This window comes from Corvus cornix, chromosome 1 (assembly GCF_000738735.6).
Source record: "Corvus cornix cornix isolate S_Up_H32 chromosome 1, ASM73873v5, whole genome shotgun sequence".
Classification (NCBI taxonomy): Eukaryota; Metazoa; Chordata; class Aves; order Passeriformes; family Corvidae; genus Corvus; species Corvus cornix.
The window spans coordinates 34,192,212-34,211,388 of record NC_046332.1 but is presented as its reverse complement, the minus strand read 5'-3'; the positions used below and the strand labels follow the sequence as shown (position 1 = coordinate 34,211,388).

At 38.9% G+C, this 19,177-nt stretch overlaps 1 protein-coding gene across 26 annotated transcripts in view; it reads right to left on the bottom strand.

Moving 5' to 3' along the window:
* DLG2 (discs large MAGUK scaffold protein 2) overlaps positions 1 to 19,177 on the bottom strand; it is a 1,001,253-nt gene that overhangs the window by 388,525 nt on the left and 593,551 nt on the right. For all 26 annotated transcript variants that reach the window (XM_039562448.1, XM_039562454.1, XM_039562457.1 and 23 more), the window contains one exon: positions 8,826 to 8,879. In XM_039562448.1, the coding sequence (XP_039418382.1) occupies positions 8,826 to 8,879 (54 nt within the window). The remainder of the gene's footprint in view (positions 1 to 8,825; positions 8,880 to 19,177) is intronic.

Genomic DNA, 19,177 nt, shown 5'->3' with positions numbered 1-19,177 from the left:
AACATCACAGACAAATTAAAAATTAAGTATAGCTGGGTGCAGAGGAGGGGTATGTACACACCCACACACTCCCATATGTATATAGTATATATGGTTTTTCTCTGAGTGATGAAAACACCTGACAGAGCAAGGCCTGGCTGGCTTCCCCCAGCAGAGGCAGTAAGGATAAGAACAGACTTTGCAAAAGCAAAGCACTGTACCTCTTTCAAGGGGTTTATTACACTGTCACCCAAAGGACCTGATAGTGAGTATGCACAAACCTGTCGGCAAGCTTAGTTTTTTGTCAAAAAGTCTGCTTCACAAACTTGAGAGTGTTAGAACTAAGACTGATAAATGCATGCCCATGATCTGGACTGAAATGCTAAAGTACTTGCACTCCAAGTACTCGCACTCCAAGTACTCCAAATCCAAAAAGCATGAAGCATTACACACTCTATGCTGTGTCCACCTGAAGCAGAGGGACACGAGTGAGTGTAGGATGTGATGTCTACAGTTCAATAAGCTCCTCTCTCCCAGTCTGCTAATTGCAACCTTTCAAACATCCACAGGAAGAACTCCTTGATTGAATCTAAAGTGCAGCATTATTCACAGGTAATTGCAAATAGACAGTATTATAATTTTGCAGAATAAAAGTGTGAAGGAATAATTAGATACGTGACCAAGGGATGCATTAACTTGTTGGATTGACAGGATGTTGATAATTCTACCTACATCCAGACACAATAAAGGCTTTTTGATTTTTTATGTAGTATGATATGTAGCACTCAAATATGCAAAGTAGTGTTCATTCCTAAAGAAAATAAATCCCCTAAAATAATGAAATTATTTTACTTGAAAGTAAAGCTTTTACCTTAATTAAAAATTATGTCTTTGATAAGGCTTAAATATTAAAAATGCATTCAGAATTTAAAAGAAAAACACATGGAAAACCATAACATTTTTACTTCAGAACCACTTTGACCCTTCTTTAAAAGATGTTTCTTTCTAAAACAGTATATTTTAAAAGGAAAGGTTTGAAATAAATTTATTTTCAGGTAGAAAAACTGTGGGTGTGAAGTAGAGGCAAAATAAATAATATGATCCATTCTGTATTTTTGTTTTGGGTTTTCAACAGAAGCAGCATATTTTTTTATGCTGCCACACTAAAATCCATGTAGGTCATCAGACAGCAGAACAAAGACTTCTCTGTTTTTGCATGTTTAAGGGGAGTTGTTTTATATTAGTTTATTAGTTTTGTATTCTGTAGCACCTTTTTTGCTAATGATCACAAAATATTTTATAAACATTATTTGAATCAAACCTGTCAATACTACTATTAGAAAAATGTCTTATCCCACTGCAGGAACAATGACATGCAGAACACAGCAGTGCTTTCCAGGGCAAAAAACATTGCTGTGATACAATTCAAGGGCCAAAACAGAAAAGCCAAGCCAATGCAGCTTTTAAAGACTAGCACAGAACTCTACCAGCATTAGCTTTTCCATTGTAATGCACATTAATGACAGGCTGAAAGATGAGTTTAAATAATAAACAAAACTTTCAGGTTAACAATCTGGAAAACGCAAGTTGTTAGAGATAATAAGGTGTATAAGCTGACTTTCAAGACTATGATCAAACTAATTAAGAAAGAAGCAACAAATTTATTCTGAGAAGTCAATGGAAAAAATATATATACACCTACATTATATTTTTATATATTTCAATATATTATTAATAAAAATCCAAACTCCATGAGCTTCCTTCTTTTATAAAAATTCAGATCCTATCCTTTTAGACTAAAATTCCTTTTTAGTCCTCTATTACCACTGTCCTCAAAAATTTGCTCGTCAGCCATAGTCATTGTTGTGGTTTCATAGCGAACAGCAGCCAAGCCCCACACAACTGCTCATGCCCCTACCAGCGGGATTTGGGAGAGAATTGGAATGGTCAACAGTAGAAAACTTGTGGGTTGAGATAAAGACAGTTTGATAGGGAAAGCACAAGCCACACACAAGCAATGCAAAACAAGGAGTTAATTTACTGCTTCCCATGGGCAGGCAGGTGTTCAGCCATCCCCAGGAGAGCAGGGCCCCACCACGTGTAATGGTGACTTGGGAAGACACACGCTATTACTCTGAATGTCCCTCCCTTCCTCCTCCTTCCCCCCACTTTATACACTGAGCATGATGCCACATCCTCTGGAATATCCCTTTGGTCAGTTGGGGTCATCTATCCTGGCTGTGTCTCCTCCCAGCCTCCTGTGCAACCCCAACTTCCACACCAGTGTGGCAGTACAAAAAGCAAAAAAGGCCTTGGCTCTGTGTAAGCCCTGCTCAGCAATAACATAATCCCCTCTACATTAGCAACGCTGTGTTCAGCACAAATCCAAAACAGCCTCATATCAGCCACTGTGTAGAAAGTTAACTCTACCCCAGCCAAAACCAGCTCGGTCATACATGACATTTAATATTCATTACGTAATTCATTATGTAAAGACACACTTTATTGTAAAAATATATAACGCCACCTCCTTCCTCCAATTTACTTATCTATGATGCACCTACATGCATATTATCCAATAAAAGCCTTTAAAGCACTGACTGTCTCAGAAATTGACAAATTTATCCCATTCTTTTTATGGTCAGATGTGGCAATGTGCTCCCATCCCCAACCTTCCCTTTATATTCTGAATATATAGTAATAACCAAAACCAAGTAATAACCAAAAGTGGTGGTCAGTCATGGATGTCCTGACGGCAGAATCTCGCTCCAACTGGACTGGGGAGGAGACAGATGACACATGATAGCCACGAGCAACATTTGGGCAATACACCCAACTAACCAGAATGCTGGGTAATGTCCAACCCACGGCAAATTTGGAAGAAACTAACATCTGTAGTCAGTATGCAAATATGACTACGACACAATCATCTGACTCCATGAAGCGTGGGCAGCCCAAGGCCTGTTGCACTCTCCCGCATGGCAGTGGGCTGCATACCAGGATCTGCCCTTGAGTAGGAATGCCTCTCAAGGTTACTCCTCAAGGTTGAGAGATTCCTTATCACATCAGATACTTGGTAAGTGAATTGGGAATAAGCACACTGAAACTTGGCAATCTTTCAGAAAGGATGATTAAACATCCTTTCTGAAATGGGCTGTTCAGGGAGGTGGTTGAGTCACTGTCCCTGGAGGTGTTTAGGAAAAGACTGGATGTGGCACTTAGTGCCACGGTCTAGTTGACATTGTGGTTTGATCAAAAGTTGGACTTGATGACCTCAGAGGCCTTTTCCAACCTAATTGGTTGTGTGATTGAGAATATATAATCCTTTAGCCATCAATCATTACCCAAGGCCGAGACTTAAGTCTGGATCCAGCCACACCTAAACTCCCCTCTGAAAGGAAGTTTGGAACACAATGGGGTCCTTTTTGAACCTCATGGCTCAATGGGAAGATCCCCCTGAAAATTCTGACTGTTCTCTATGCAGTAAATGCTCAAGTATACCTGGCCATTAATTCTTGTTAAGCTACTGCTGTATTTACCATTGAACTTCTCTTATATCAATAAAATATAGTTCATTCTCACTTGAGAGTAAAGTGCATGATTCCATCCGCAGCATCAGAACAGGAAGAATTTATCTTTTTTTAAGCCTTTGTTTAAGCTTTTATGTGCCTCCTTCTAATGTTCTAAATCCAGGCGCACTAGCTGAATAGCAGAGAGTAAAGCCGAAAATTTTCCTAAACTCCCCATTTTGGCATCACCCTGGCCCCCACACTTCCCTGAGCAGGAGGTGTCGCAGGGCACTGCCCTGCTGCAGGAGGGGCTGAGCTCGCGGTGTCCCTAAGCTGGGATGCATCAAAACAGCTGCCCAGCCGTCCCTGCAGCAAACGTAAAACAATCCAAAGATTTGATTAGAGCTCATGAAAACATAACCTACATAGTCTGAAAATTACTTCTTCAGGACACAACTCAAATGTATCTTCACAGAACTCAGTACAGATGGTATAGTTAGCAAATAAAACCAATAATAAAATAACTTGTAATAGAATAATAATAAAATAATAATAATTTGAAAGAACAATGTGAAACAGAAGAAATGTAAGGAATTCATTGTGATTGAAAGGAGAATAAAATACATATTCCTTAGATCTTATCACTGTGACAAGATGGGGGAGGAAGGGAACAAGCAAAGTACCAGAGTGAACTTGTTAATTTTTTTGTTAAGATGAAAAGAAAATAAAATTCCATCATAAGATAAATAGAAAGGCTCCCTTCAATTTCTAAAAGTGATGCAGTAAAGCCAGCCTTATAGCTACTTTTAACTGAACTATGCAGCTTTTTGGAAATGAAAAAAAAATAAATAAGGCCTATTCTGTGCAACAGAGAAAATGAGATGATTCATGTATTATTAAATTAATGCTTCTCATTATACAAAGAGATCTAAAATTTACAGCCAAAGAATAGAGAACAAACAAACTCCCACAAATGTTTAATTGTGCTTAAAATGCCACAGAAGAATTCGTTTTGTACCATCTAAGCTTCCTATTGAATTTATTCCCACGTCCAAAGCTTGGTGAGCCAAAGTTTTCAAACCACTGAACCTAGGAAAAAGCTTAATTAACTGTTTCTTCTGTTATTTGCTGCAGGCCTAAATTACAGGGAATAACACACACTATAATAGAATAAGGCCTTTTCTTTCATCTTGTCTAAGAAAAGTGTACTGATGAAAACCAGTCCCACAAAGGATGATTTTTTTTTCCCAAACTATTGAGTTGAAAGGTTTGAAGAATGTCAACAGTAGAAAAATGTTTAATTAAGAGATTTTACATCATTATGGCGCAAATGAGACAAATCACTCAGTTTACCAGTTGTATACCAACTGTAAAAATTAAGTTTCTTCCTGGTGGACCAGTGCAAAGATGACATGTGAACATGCTTTGTGAATGTGACCATTACTGTGAGGCGTCTCTCTCTAAAACACTCAGGAATTTTTGAAGGAAGATGGCAGAGAGGATGGGCAGAGCTGTTAATGAATTGGAAATGCATTGAGGGGACATCCCGTAAAATGAAACAATGACACAAGTTGTGCCAACAGCCTAATGAAATCATGAGAAGTCTCCATCTGACATATAATAACACCAAAAAAAGCCTGACCTTATTTAGGGATCTATCAGGCTATCAGTTGTGGCTAGTAACGACAGAAAAAAATATCATTTTGATTCAGCAAAATTTGAAAATCCACGCTTATTCCCATGTTTAAATTTGGACATAATTTCTACATGGTATAAAATGAATTAATTAAACTTTTTATGGTAAATACAATGCAAATTACAGTCATTTAAGAAAAAAAAATGTAAGAGAAATTATATGTTGTTTTATTTTTTCAAGCAGCACGTTTTGCAAACACGAGTGGACAGCATTAACTAGCTGTCATGAAAAGTATCTTAGAAAAACCCAACAGTCAGAAATCAAAAACTAGTATGTCAAAAATTTTCTTGAGACACATCACCTGCTTATATATTTCCTTGCCTTTTAATTTTATTCAACAAGTTGATTTAGAGATGGCGTCCAGATTTGTGGAAGGCAAACTTAATCAAAAGAATTCAAGGACAACCATCTAAGACTAGAGAAAGACAAATGGGAAAAAAAGAACGTGAACGTTGGAAACATAACCCAATTAGCAGGATCTAAAAAATTCTTCCGGTTCTTCCCAGCCAGTCTTCCTGGACTCCGAGCATACTTTGACAATGGGAACTGAGTATCAGGGACAAACAGCAGGAATCCAAGACCACTATAGTCCCAAGGAACAGCACTTCTGGATGTTTTAAATACTCTACAGTTCTGAGAGAGGATCAGCATCTTACACCAAGGCTGCTTTTAACTTTGGACAGAAAATATAATCATTTAACTTGAATTCTCTGATCCATAAAAAAATTTGTTCTCACAGTGTTAGATGTTTATTTTATGGCAACTAAAAAACAACAGTGCCTTTCAGAAGTGCTAATACCTAGCTAGTTAACTGTAAGAATACTTAAACATTCACCAAAGATGTTCCTAGGCACTTAGAGTCTTCCCCCAGGCATGTCTGGAAGTCCTAACAGTGCTGAAAATGCAGCTGCTTGGCACATGCTCAAGTTTCAATATCATAATTAAATCTAGCTTTCTGTTATCTCTCTGAACTGACCTCATCCAAAACAAATGTTTTAGGGCATATCTGCTAAATCACACTTCTTGTAAAATAAATGATATGATGATGGCTGCAGTATCATACACTTATCCAGTTTGGAAGATTTGTCTCTATATTTCCAAATATTTAAAAGAGAGACAAAACCCCCCTAACACCCCATGATGTTATAGGCTGTATTACAGGACCCACACAATACTGTAGGCTATACTAGGTTTTGCTGGGATGGGTTTTTTTCTCCATAACAGCCTATGTGGAGCAATAATTCAATGTGTGGCTGAAGCAATGCTGATAATATACCAGTGTTTTAGCTATTGCTGAACAAAGCTTGCACAGTGCATCAAGGCTTTTTCTCCTTCCCATTTTGCCCTTCCTGTCCCAGTAGCAAGTTGGCTGGGGGTGGGTACAGGGTTTGGATAGGACCTAGCCAAGACAGTTGACCCCAAGTGACCAAAGGGATATTCCGTACCACGTGGTGTTCTGCAATAAAAGCTCAGCTAAAGGAGGAGCAAGGAAGAACATTCACAGTTATGATATTTGTCTTCCCAAATAACTGCTACACATGGCGAAGCCTTGCTTTCCGGGAAATGCTAAACATCTGCCTGCTGATGGGAAGTAGTAAATGAATTTCTTATTTTGCTCTACCAGCCAGGAGCAGATGCACACACAAGCAAACATGGATCTGGTCTAGTGACTGCAGCAACTCCCTTGCAGAGGAAATATAAAATGAAACCAAACTAAATTGAACTGAATTACTCCTGAGAGTAAGAAAGAAAACACAGGTCTCCCAGCCCACTTTCTCCAATATTAGGAAGAGGTCATTTGTTCACAGCTTTTGTCTCATTTAGAGAATATTCAAGCATACAAATTCTGAGCAGAAGGAAATGCCTGATTGTAAAGCAGAGACCCCAGGTTCTGTGGGGCAGTATGGTGGCCTGGGCTCAGCAGACAGGTCAAGGTGAAGTGTTTCTTATTGTCTAATGTAAATAAGTTCTCTGTGGTGGTGCTGCTGTGTCCCATATCTGAGAGAAAGAACTCTTCCCAGGCTGAGAAAAGTGACTAATTCAGAGTTGTCTAAGGTAAGCACCTTCTGTTTATTTATCCAGTTCGCATCATATATTGGAGACTGAAACAGCCCACAGGCACTTCTCAGGCTACTGTCAACATTTCTCTTGAATGTGTTTGGTCATTTGTTCTTTAAGAGAAAGGAACTCCAGTATAAAAGTGGCATAAAAGCATGTAAGTATTGATAGGATGTGTTAGGGGAATAAATCATATTGATTGAGCATCTTGTCACTAGAGTAATTGCATCCGTATTTAGGAATTCTAACACTGTAGCTGCAGAGGATCCTGGGCACAGGTCCAGTGCTGAAAATGAGAACTGGGGCTCACAGTGTCCCTTTTGGAAGACTAGAGAACACTAAGTGTAAAATGTCTCATCAAAATACACCAGAAAAGCCAGACAGACCTATTGAAAGTGAGACCATAGCAGATGGTTCTGATGTTAGGATGGAAAACTGAGACAGAAATGTTAGGAAGCCTTTTAAAAAAGCTGAATGCAAATGAACAGAGAAATTCTATTTAACTTTTTCACCCTTCCCAATAGTTCATATTCCCATCAAGGAACTTAATTCTCTTCTGCTTTAAAGCACTGTCATTCTTCTAAATTGCTCTTGGCTGTGATCCTTATCTGTGCTCTGAACCATAATTTCTAAGTTTTATGAATTGTCAGAAACAAACTGGCCAGGACAACCCCTATTAAGCTTCCTGATCAACACTCTTCTGAAAGACAGAACCCAGCAACATGATTGGTGTAGGTAGATAAATAATTAGGCTTATGCATTGGTATCATAAGAAACAGATGTGGATAAAACCCGACAGATGAGAGACATTAATTAGGAGCTTTGAAAAGACAACGAAGATGACGCAAGAGGAAAGATTAGATACTGGCTGGCTAGCTTTGTGCTACTTGCTCTTCTTTCCTCCAATCATTTAAGCCTGTTACTCTCCTTGTGCTGTGTTTGCTTTGTGTTTTTCTGTGTCCTTTATCTTCAACTATAGTTGATTTTACAGTCTAAATGACAATAATATCAAATGCTTGTAGAAAAAACAGATTTTTTAAAATTTAATAAAAACATGCATTTATTTTAGGATAATCTGTTTCCTAGAAGTCATAAAAATGAAGAGACATAAACAGGAAAATATTAAGTCAATTAGTTTGAGCTGTTATTTATTGTGAGCAATTTCCATCTACAAAAGAAGTATAAACAGAAAAATGAATGGATATTGCACCATTTTAATATTACACTGTGCATCCAGGTATCTTTCTATTAAGCTAGTAGGGTGTGCATGACTCTAAAAGGAAATATTCATGTCACTGGTAAGGATGACAGCCTTAATAAAATCACTTTTCTTTTCTTCAAAGAAAGGCTAGCTTTAGTAAGCATAAACTACAAATTATGTGTAAAAAATATGCTATGATTCAACTGAGAGCAATTATCATTCCAAATTTCTTTTTCTAGAAAAGAATTTACTGTGTAACTGTAAAAGAAATTATTAATTGTAAGATTTTTTTATAAAATAACTTCCATGCAGTACTGAATGGAACCTCTGTGTGAAAATAAACCAGCTCCACATATTTATAAAGAAACCCCTTAATACTTACATAAGGGATTGTGTCCAAAGTGTCTGTGTTGACAATTATAGGGGCAGGGCTTGCCTGAAAGAGAAAAAAAAATAAGAGAAAATAAATTTAAAGACCTGAAATTCATTAATATTGAAATACCCATAATGATACATTAAGAGTCAAAAGCCTGTCTTCCCACTGAATTCAAATTGTACAACAGTACATAACTGCATAACTGTGTGCTCAATCAATTGAGGATGAAGGAAATAGATTCTCAGCCTCCAAACCACAGCTCGCTGTCGTCTTTCAATTTCTTCAGGCTCTGGACCACATCCTGAATATGCAATATCTAGTTCATTTTTTTAGTAGAACTGTAAGAAACCTCATGTATTCAACTTACAATTAGGGGACGTTGAGAGTTTCAGCTGCCCTACAAGTCCACCTTTTCTGTTTGAATCAAGATGATTAACTGATCTTCACAGAGGATAAACCTCAACATTTAATGTTTACACTACTTACCAGTATTGTATAGGTATATGTATAAGCACATCTATTATGATATTTATGTCAAAGATGTATAACTGGCATGGTTCATATACACTCAGCTGAGGGTCAGATTGTAATACAGACCCAGTTTAAAAAAACTTGTGCATCTGCAAAGCTGCCCATCTTGATCTTTAATTTCTTGATGAAGCTCATATCCAGGCTAGTTTCCAGCCACCTGAACCACTCTTCCTATTCTGGGATTCAGTGGTACTGACCCAATGCCAAGCTCTGATGTGACCCAATGCCAAGCTCTGATGTGACCCGGCTGCATAAACTTGGTTCAGACTCTGGAGAAAAGCAGAAAGTTGTGAGAACGTGTATGCCAGAGGCAAGCACCATAAGTAAAATGTCAAACTGAGGCAGGACTGCTGAGATGGGATTGTTAATAACTCAAGGACTCAGGAGAAGTGTGGATACAAATATGTGGCTAGCAAGAATTTCTCTTGCTTCTTTCCAGTCCCGTGAAATATTTTTCTCTCTCTCACGGAAGATATTAGCAGAGTTCTATAAACTATGAACACCTGCGACCTTGCAAAGCTTTGTTTATGGTACAGTAGAAAAATATTTTTGCAACGGATATTTCAGGTTTTAGCCAATCACCCCATGGGGTGGCTGATCCTTTGACCAATTAGACTATGAAGAAAAAAGTCTATTAAAAAGTTGTAAAATAATTAAATAAATCAATCTTGCTGCACAATTCCTGCCTGCTGGATCTCTCTTCTCCTCCCTACCACTGAGGGATACCGTGATAGAGAAGGATCAACGTGTAGTCAGTGTAGCACAAAAAGTGATGGAAGGCAGCCTTTCTCAGCCTTACTAAAGGCTGCTTGGGCAGCAAAGACTCTTCAGGTATTGTACTGGGCTGACAAATACTGAAGATACTAATGCTTAGCACAGCAGCTCACTACTACTATTCATCTACACTGTATATTTGTCACTGAATGACTGCCTGTACTTTAAACTTGTGCAGGCTGCAGGGTCTCCTTGTGCATGGTAGGCATAAACACAGCACTGCTGAAAACACTGATCCTATTTCTGTCGTCAAATATTTACCGTGGGATTTCAAATCCTAAGTAACAACCCAAATTAAGAATGCAACATTAGGGCAACAATTCAACTAACATGAGAATAACACAGGGGTTTTTTTTCCCAGTTTTTGTGCAGTCATTCAAAGATAATTCTGTATTCAAAGAAATTTTATGTTACCGGACAAAAGCTACTGTTCAAAGAAATTTTATGTTACTGGATTAAAGCCATTATTTCTATGCAACGGTGCAAGCTGAGAATTAAAATTAAATGTATATAATTTGGTGTGTCTGCATTTCATGGTGTGGACCAGTTGTCATGGTACGGTATAATTTGACATTAAAATGCTTAGTATCTGAAAAGATATTGCATGCCCATACCCTCTTATTATCATTGTGTCCCAAAACACTGGACACACTAAAGTGATAGGTAAAAGCTGAAAGCCAAATGATTATAGTATTTTTAGCTTTAGGCATATGGAATATGCCTATAATTGCATTATCGTTGAAGGTTAAACAAATTATTTCCTTTTTAGAATCATAGTTTTTACTTACACTTCAATACACATAAAAAGTGCTACCTTTGCTACAGGAAGAATAAGTTTGGGAATTTTCTACAGTATTGATTTTATCTCCTTTATGTTTTTACCTACTGTGTTGGTCTATTACCAACTACAAACGAAGTTTGCAATTTCCAGAATAAAAGCATCTTTCCACTGATTTAAAAAACAGTATCTACTAAAATAAAAATCTTAAAGAAGTAATTTTCCAAAGCATTCTCCCAAATCACTTTAACCTAATGAGGAACAAAGCCTTTTATCTACATCAGATTTCCCTGAAGCAAAGCCAAAGAAGTCAGAAATTAGCAAATGTGGGAACACTTGGGACTGGACAGAGTACTCCTGGTGCAGTCTGTGAGGGGATCAGACGCCCCTCACACCCTGCCCAGGCTGATAGTGCAGCCCAGTTTGCCATTTCCCTTCACCATGGCAATGGCAGACTCATGAGCAACTTGTTCTCCTTTCTACAAAGCTGCAGCTTAGCCAGACTGTGCCTGGCTGGGACTGCTCCATGTTCTACTCTGTCATGGGGAACTCCTGCACATTTTCACTGAACTTTATGAGGTCCTCCTCAGCCCATTTCTCCTGCCTGTTGAGATTCCTCTGAAGAGCAGAGAACAGTCCAGTGTATCTGGACTTCCCAGTCTGGGTGTTATCTCAAACCTTGCTGACAATGCTCTCTATGTAATCATTCTGGTTATTAATGAAGATGTTAAACAGCGTTAGCACCTCTATCAACTCTGTATGAACACCACTAGCAACTTGGCATCAGTAACTGAACTCTGAACTGCTGACCACTACTCTCTGCATCTGGTGATCTAGCCAGTGTCCCACTCATCTTCTAGTACATCCATCCATTTACTTTCTCTCTCATTTGGCTACGAAAGAGCATTTGTGCTGAAAACCTTGCTAAAATCCAAGCAAATGACATCTACTGATTTTCCCTCATCCACAGAGCTAGTGGGTTTCTCATCACAGAAAGATGTTAGGTTGGCAAGGTAAAATCTAAACATTTATAAATTGACCTCTCTTTTTGTAATCACCTCCCTTTGTCCTTCATGAGCCTTCACAAAATGTTCTGGAGGCCCAAAAGATGGACACCCACCACGATGCTTCCATTTGTTTGCTTCCTACCCAATCCTGATCTTCGGGTTATCACTTGGTCCATCATCCACAGCAAAAGTCAGAGCATTTAAAGCTGCTCCTTTGATGATGTGATCCTTTCCTCCCTAGCCCTCCTACAGAGCCTGTCAAGGATTAGTTTTCAAGCCAGTGTATCTCTCAGGGTTCATTTCAACACTGTGCTTACTGTATTCCTTACTGATTGGAAAAGCTGAACTAAACTATCAAACCAATGACTTTCTGCAACTGGGGCATTTATCCTGTTCAGACAGATGAGCATGAAAAAATTAATGGAGCAATAGCTTCAGATGGATATAGTGACTATAAGCACTAAAATCATAAGTGCATTTTCCTTTTCTGTTCCTCCTGTTCATATCTGCACATGTGATTCTGTGTGTGTTTATGGGGGACTGTGTTCTTACAACTTTCTAGTTTTTTGAGCGGTTTTTTTCTTGTTTGTTTCTTTTTTAAAGTAAGAAATATGATTTAATACAAACATTTTGCTTCCGTCTCTCTGATATATGGTAATTTGAAGAACACTAAGCTCCTGAGCTGCAAAATTGCATTAAAGCGCAGGAAATGGAGATTATCTCGTTAGCTGGGTCCTGTTCGTAGCTCACGCTTTAAAGAAAAGTAGGAAACTTCAATCATGCAAAGTTGAGAAGACAGTTTGCAATCACTGGAGAGAGCCCTAAATATAGTGCTAACCATGGAGTACACAGCAGCATCAAAACAGTCCTGTAACCACAGTGAAATTACTGAAGGGTAAGTCAAGACATGATCAGTATCAACTGGGAGTCAGAAAGATTTTACCTTCCAGGATGATGTGTCTGTATCCCTGATTTAAAAACATGTCACATGCACTGGTTCACCAAATTCTCAAAAAAGATACTCAGGTATCTCTGTACTGCTAATGGAGAACATTGACAAATCTATGAACCAGGATTCATCAACAGTACTTCCAACTGTGTGTAAATCACCAAAGGTGTGCAAAAACATGGCTAGAGTCTCTTGAGAACCCCTGCCTACAGTGTCTTTGAGATAGCACTGCCTCTTATCTCTCAATCTATATACCCACACAGATGTATATAGCCTCTATCTAGGCTGAGACTGAGACTATTGAGACTGGGCGAGAAGAAATAGCTTTCTGGAAGATAATGACTTTATTCTTAACTCTACGCTTTGGCCTGCTCCACAGTCTTGATCAAGACACTGAATTACACTTTACCAAGTAAATTACACTTTACCAGCTTTTCCCTGACGCAAAATAAAACCAAACCAATCACCAGAAGTGTGAATATTACTGAGTGTAGTGAATTGAGTGATCCTGTTTTCCCCATTCCACACTCACTTTCTTTTCTGTCCCAATCCTTACCTATACATTTAGTATTATAATAAACTGACAATGTACCGTGCAGTCAGACTTACAGCTCCTGCTCCCTGCATGGACCTTTCTCCTGCCCTTGAGTGGAAGCATTCCTTTCAGCTGAGCCATCTCTGTGCTTTGAAAAAGGCACCACACTGACAGTTGCAGTGACAGATTGGCATAGCTGAGAGAAAACTTGAATAGCTTTGGGAAAAAAAAATAAAAATGGAAGATTTTTTTATTCTTCTTCTTAAAGGACTTGAGCATAAAAGACTTTGCTTCCACAAATATATACAAGATTGTTCTGCTTGCAGCAAGTCAGTCTAGTTACTTTTCTGCCAAAAGCACAACTTAGAAGCAAGCTAGAGTAAAAGCACTTGAAGCCAGCAGAAACAGAATAAAAAGGCACATGGTCTAGCTCATGAACAATTACTCTGCTACCAAATTCTCTGCATGTGTATGACATGACTCATACCTCTCAGAGAGGTGAACTTCCCCTCTACCATGAGGGCTAGCATTATCCTGGTTGACTGGTTTTGGTCATACTACTCACAGTTTTAGAGACTATCCACATCATACTGAGTTGCTTTCTCCAGGCTCATAACTCCCTGTTTTAACTGTTCCTTCTATGCAGTGCTGTATTCAAAACCAGACCACAAAACCACAAGCGCAGGTATGTGGTGACTACTTTATAAATAATAAGCACGGCACATTACTTTTTAACAAGAAAACACAACTGAGTATGTGATAATTTTGAAATTGCCCACCTATGCTTGTTCCTAGATGCAATTTTAATTTCCTAGAATCAACAAGGTTGGTAATGACCTCTAAGAGCAAGTCCAACCAATAATCCAGCACTGCCTGGTCCACCCCTAAACCATGTCCCTAAGCACCCCACCTGCCTGGTTTCTAAACATTTCCAGGAACGATGATTCCACCACTTCCCTGGGCAGCTTGTTCAAAGGCTTGACCACCCTTTCAGTGAACACTTTTTTCTTAATATCTAATCTGAACCTCCTCTTTTGCAACTTGAGGCAGTTAGAACCCTATATTGCTTTTCCTGTTAAGGAATCACCATCATTACCTACATTATTACATCTAATTAAACTCAAAATAAGGAGGTGGTGAAATTGAGAGTAATACAAGAGTGTATGTATCACCATTTTAAAAGTAAGTTGAGTTGTCAGTGGCTTATTGCCATCTTCTGCAGACAATGAACTCTGGACTGTATATCAGAGTTAAAGGCTCATCTTTCCAGACAGTCAGCCCTAAACTCTGAAACACTCTCTGGAACATACATTTGCACTTTTATGTTACTTCAAAATGCTACTATTTTGTGTCTTAGTAATACAAAGTAGAGTAGTCCCTATATTTGTACATGAATAGGGCATGCTGCATTCCTCAGACATACAGTGTCACACTGCTTAAGGCCTTAAAAAAGTAACACTGAATTAGTTTAAATTCATATTTTCAAGAGTTTCACAATTGCAAGAAATAAATTTACATTTACACACAATGGCAGGAAAGATTAAATGACAATTTAGATGTCAAAACAGTAATTCTCTGGCACGCTATGAGGCCTCAAGATCACAGAACACACAGAACCTTTTGTCATATTTACCACTGAATTACAAATTGTAAGACTAAGAAAGATAAAAAGTCATTTCATTGCTATTAATCAGAAAATGTAAAAGATAAAGAAGCTCTTTGAATGACTTTGCAGCAAACAATCCTACCTCTGCTCTGAGACATTAAACAGAAGTCAAAAGCAGCTTTGCTTGAAGGCTGCAGCTGCCAAGAAGGAAAAAAAATGCCCCAAGAAATCCTCAAGACCACTCCCTATGTATATAATGCAACCTCTTATAAAGCCACGTAGTTTAAACATAAATTGCACCTTTCAAAGGAGGTGGTCTTATTTTCAGACTTGGAGTTTTACGTTGTTTTTACTTAATCTGTAGGAATAATTTCCTATTTAAAATTGCATTAACTGGCATTAGTAAAAAAACCAAAACACACACACAAGGAAAATCTAACATTTCTGTGTGTTTTCAGAGGCTATCAGAGGGAATGAATGAAAAGAAAGCACCTACTTTACACCTGTTGAAGTTTCCCCTGTAATGATCTTACCTGTTAGCAGTTTGAATTAGCAGTGATTAACATAAGAGGTAATTTTTTCCCCAGTGTAAGATCCAGTGAAGGACATAGAAATATCAATGGCAAAAGCTCTCTGGGGACAGGAACAGCTCCCCAGGGAAGTGGTCACAGCCCCAGCCTGACAGAGTGCAAGAAGCATTTGGACACTGTTCTCAGGCACACGGTGTGACTCTTGGGGATGGTCCTGTGCAGGGCCAGGAGTTGGACTCGATGATCCTTGTGAGTCCCTTCCAACCAGCTTGTTCTGTGAAGCTGGGCTAATACACATGAATGCACACAGGCTCAAAACAGACCAGAAGAAAAGCACGCACCCAGATTTAGGCATCCACCCAGCGGCGTGCTTTACTTTTTTTTTCCAGCCTCACTGAGCAAAGATAAAACTCCTTCCAGAGAGACAAAAACAAAATCAAAGCAAAACTGCAGCCATTCCTTCATGGAATCATAGAATCTTTTGGGTTGCAAAAGGGTTCTAAGCCCATTGAGTCCAAATGCTAACCCAGCACCGCCAAGCCCACCACTAAACCATGTCCCTAAGTGCCACACCTATAAACACTGCAACACTTTCTCCAGACCCTGAGCAGGGCCAGAGGAAAAACAATTACATGTGTGATCCTAATACAAACAATGGAGGGGCTGGATCTGGACTGTACTGGCAACCTAATTATGGTATTTCCTCAAGTTTGATTTTTCCTCCTTTCTTTTCGAAAGTGAAGGCTGCCTTACCCACCCTATGACTTGTTATTTTTAAAATCATGGTACAGCAAGCTTACAAAAATGTTATCCAGTATCTTATTCTGCTATCTTTTTATATAATGAAATACCTGAAATTTGAGTGTAACATTTACACCTGCATGGGGTTATAAAACCCTGCCTCAAAAACACAGAAACAATTGAGCAAAAAATTATAATGCACATGAAGAGAACAAAAAAAAGATAATGAAAAACTAAATGTGAAATAGGCAAATTACTTTAACAAAATTCAGTATCTGTTCAAGAGGTTTATCAGAACATAAATCTCCAAGAATGAAACACCTGCTTCCAGGTTAATCTGTTACACTGAGCACTGTAAACAGCAGCCCAGAAAGGATGGAATCAGTACCAAAGAGTGCTCACCTCTGCTTAGCAAGAGCAGAAGTTACCAAGGCTTACTGGTGTCACAGTTAAAACTCTTCATAGAGAGAAAACAATAAGAAATACAGAAGTTTTAGAGTTTTGGAAAGGTTCTAATAGCACAAATAGCAAAACCACCAATGATCTTGTTTTGGCACTGAACTGGCCATGAGGAGAGCTGGGGATTACTGTGGTCCATAAAATGCTTCAAATTAACTCACTGATCCTGGCTAAGTACATATAGAGGCAAAGCTATTTTGCCAAATGCTTTCACCTAATGTATATACATTTAAGTATATAGGACGAACTTAAAGAAATAAACTTGATTTTGCATATCTGCAACAAACTGCAAATTCAAGTTGGTCTGAGCTGGAACAAAAACGGTTTTGATTTTTATGTCAGTGGAAGTAAACTTCTACCTTAACGTCCTCTGGAAAAGTCTTAATTGATGTCCCAGAGTGCCCCTTTATGTCCCAGAATCTCTACGTGATTAATAAAATTAACTAAATAATTCCAAATATATCACTTGCCCGACAGCTTGTTTCGAACCCTAAATAACTGCAGGACCACTGCACTCACAGTACGTCAGTTTAAAAGATAAACATCCACGTGTGAAGTGCAGCTATCCAGGGCTCACGGGGAATCAGCTTTTACAAGGTTTAGCTTCGTGTGGCATAAAATACATTTCTCAATGGAGATGCTCTGCTACATGAATTACAACTATTTGGTACTCTACTATAGGGCTTGCCAACTGTTTTTAAATCTCAGTTTTCTTATTGATGTCCTTCTGCCTGAGAACCTGGGTGCTCTGTGGGTGGCTTGCAGGACAGCACATGCCAGAACTGCCAGTTTGTCCATTACTTTACAGGCTGTAGCACCCAGCAGGAACATCACAAGCTGCCGAGCTTAGCCAGGGCTCTCCTTGTGAACCTTTGTAATGCCATCAGGTTGTTATTGATAAAAGGGGATGGCCCGTTTTGGATAATGCAATCTTCTTTTAGGATAGATAGTGGAAATATGCAAATGCCATTTTCTTTTTGTTTTTAGGACCAATTTCCCTCATAGTTTAAAAATTCTGTGCAGAGAAAAAAAAAAATCAGTCCAATTTCTAGACTTTACACCTTGTTATTCCTTACTCTGCTACATTCAAGAGTCTTGTTTCAGGAGTATGTCCTACTGAAGCATGAATCTTGTGTCTCTTCTGCCTTCCTTCCGCTCCCTGCTGGATGGAAACAGCAAGGGAGCAGTCAACTACAAGGGGAGAAGCCAGGGCTGCCCTGTGCTGGACACAGGTGATTCCAGCCAGTGTCACACCAGACCCACCACTGGGGCAGGAGAAACGAGTAATAAGGAAGAAAAGGGTGAGGAAAAAGGAGCACAAAAGAGAAACAAGCACGTCCTGACCCCAGCTCCAACTGCATGTGTGAGGGACCCCAAGTCTCTCACCTCCCCAAAGGGACTGAGTGGGACCTAAGTGATGGCTAGAGGAGGGGAGTATGTCTGGAGTGAAGATGAACCTCACAGTGAGGTGTTTTCCCTTAGTGTGAGTTTGTCACCTTTGTTTCTCAATATCCAACTCAGTAATTAAATGATTATGTAAACTGCCAAGAAAGTTAAATTCCTTAAGTCGAATCTGCTTTGCCTTCAAAACACCAATTATTCTGAAATTTCACTGTAGAACAAATACTTATTCAGCACCTTTTATTTAGCCATTCTATTTTCTGAAAAAGCTAAAAAACATGTATTGGAGGTGAGACTGGACCAGGAGAAGAAAGCAAAAGAGGAAAGTCTTTAGTTATGAAAGAAAATGTTGAGTACACAGTGTATCCTGTGCAGATGTGAACTCACTTGAGCTGGGCACTGAAGGAAGCACCTGACTTGTGGCTCTGTTTGTATAACAATAAGCCCAAGCTAAGAAAACTGCCTTTCTATAAGATCAATGTAGCAGAGTAGTAGAAACAATAAATCATAAAATCATGGAATGGTTTGAGTAGGAAAGGACCTTTGAAGCTCATCTAGTCTAAGGCCCCTGTGATGAGCAGGGTCATCTTCAACTAGATCAAGTTATTCAGAGTCCCATCCAACCCAACCTGGAATATTTTCAGGGATAGGGCATTCACCACCTCTCTGAGCACCTGTGCTGGTATTTTTCCACCACCACCACCGTGAAAAATGTCTTTCTTAGACCTCATCTAATCTAAATCAATCATCTTTCAACTTAAAACTACTAGCTCTTATCCTGTTGCAGAAGGTCCTGTTAAAAAGTCTGTCTCCATTTTTCTCTTAGACCCCTCCAAGTGCTGCAAGGCTACAAAAAGATCTCTCAACAAAGAGAAAGTGGAAGCAGTACCGTGGCCACAAGGAAAGTTGTCATGTAAAAATAGAAACACATGAAATAGCAATTGATTATACTTATAAATATTTATACCCTCAGAGATCCTCCATAAAGAGGCACTTTCCGTGGAGAAGGAAAGCTACACCTACTTCTCCTCACGCACTTTATTAAAA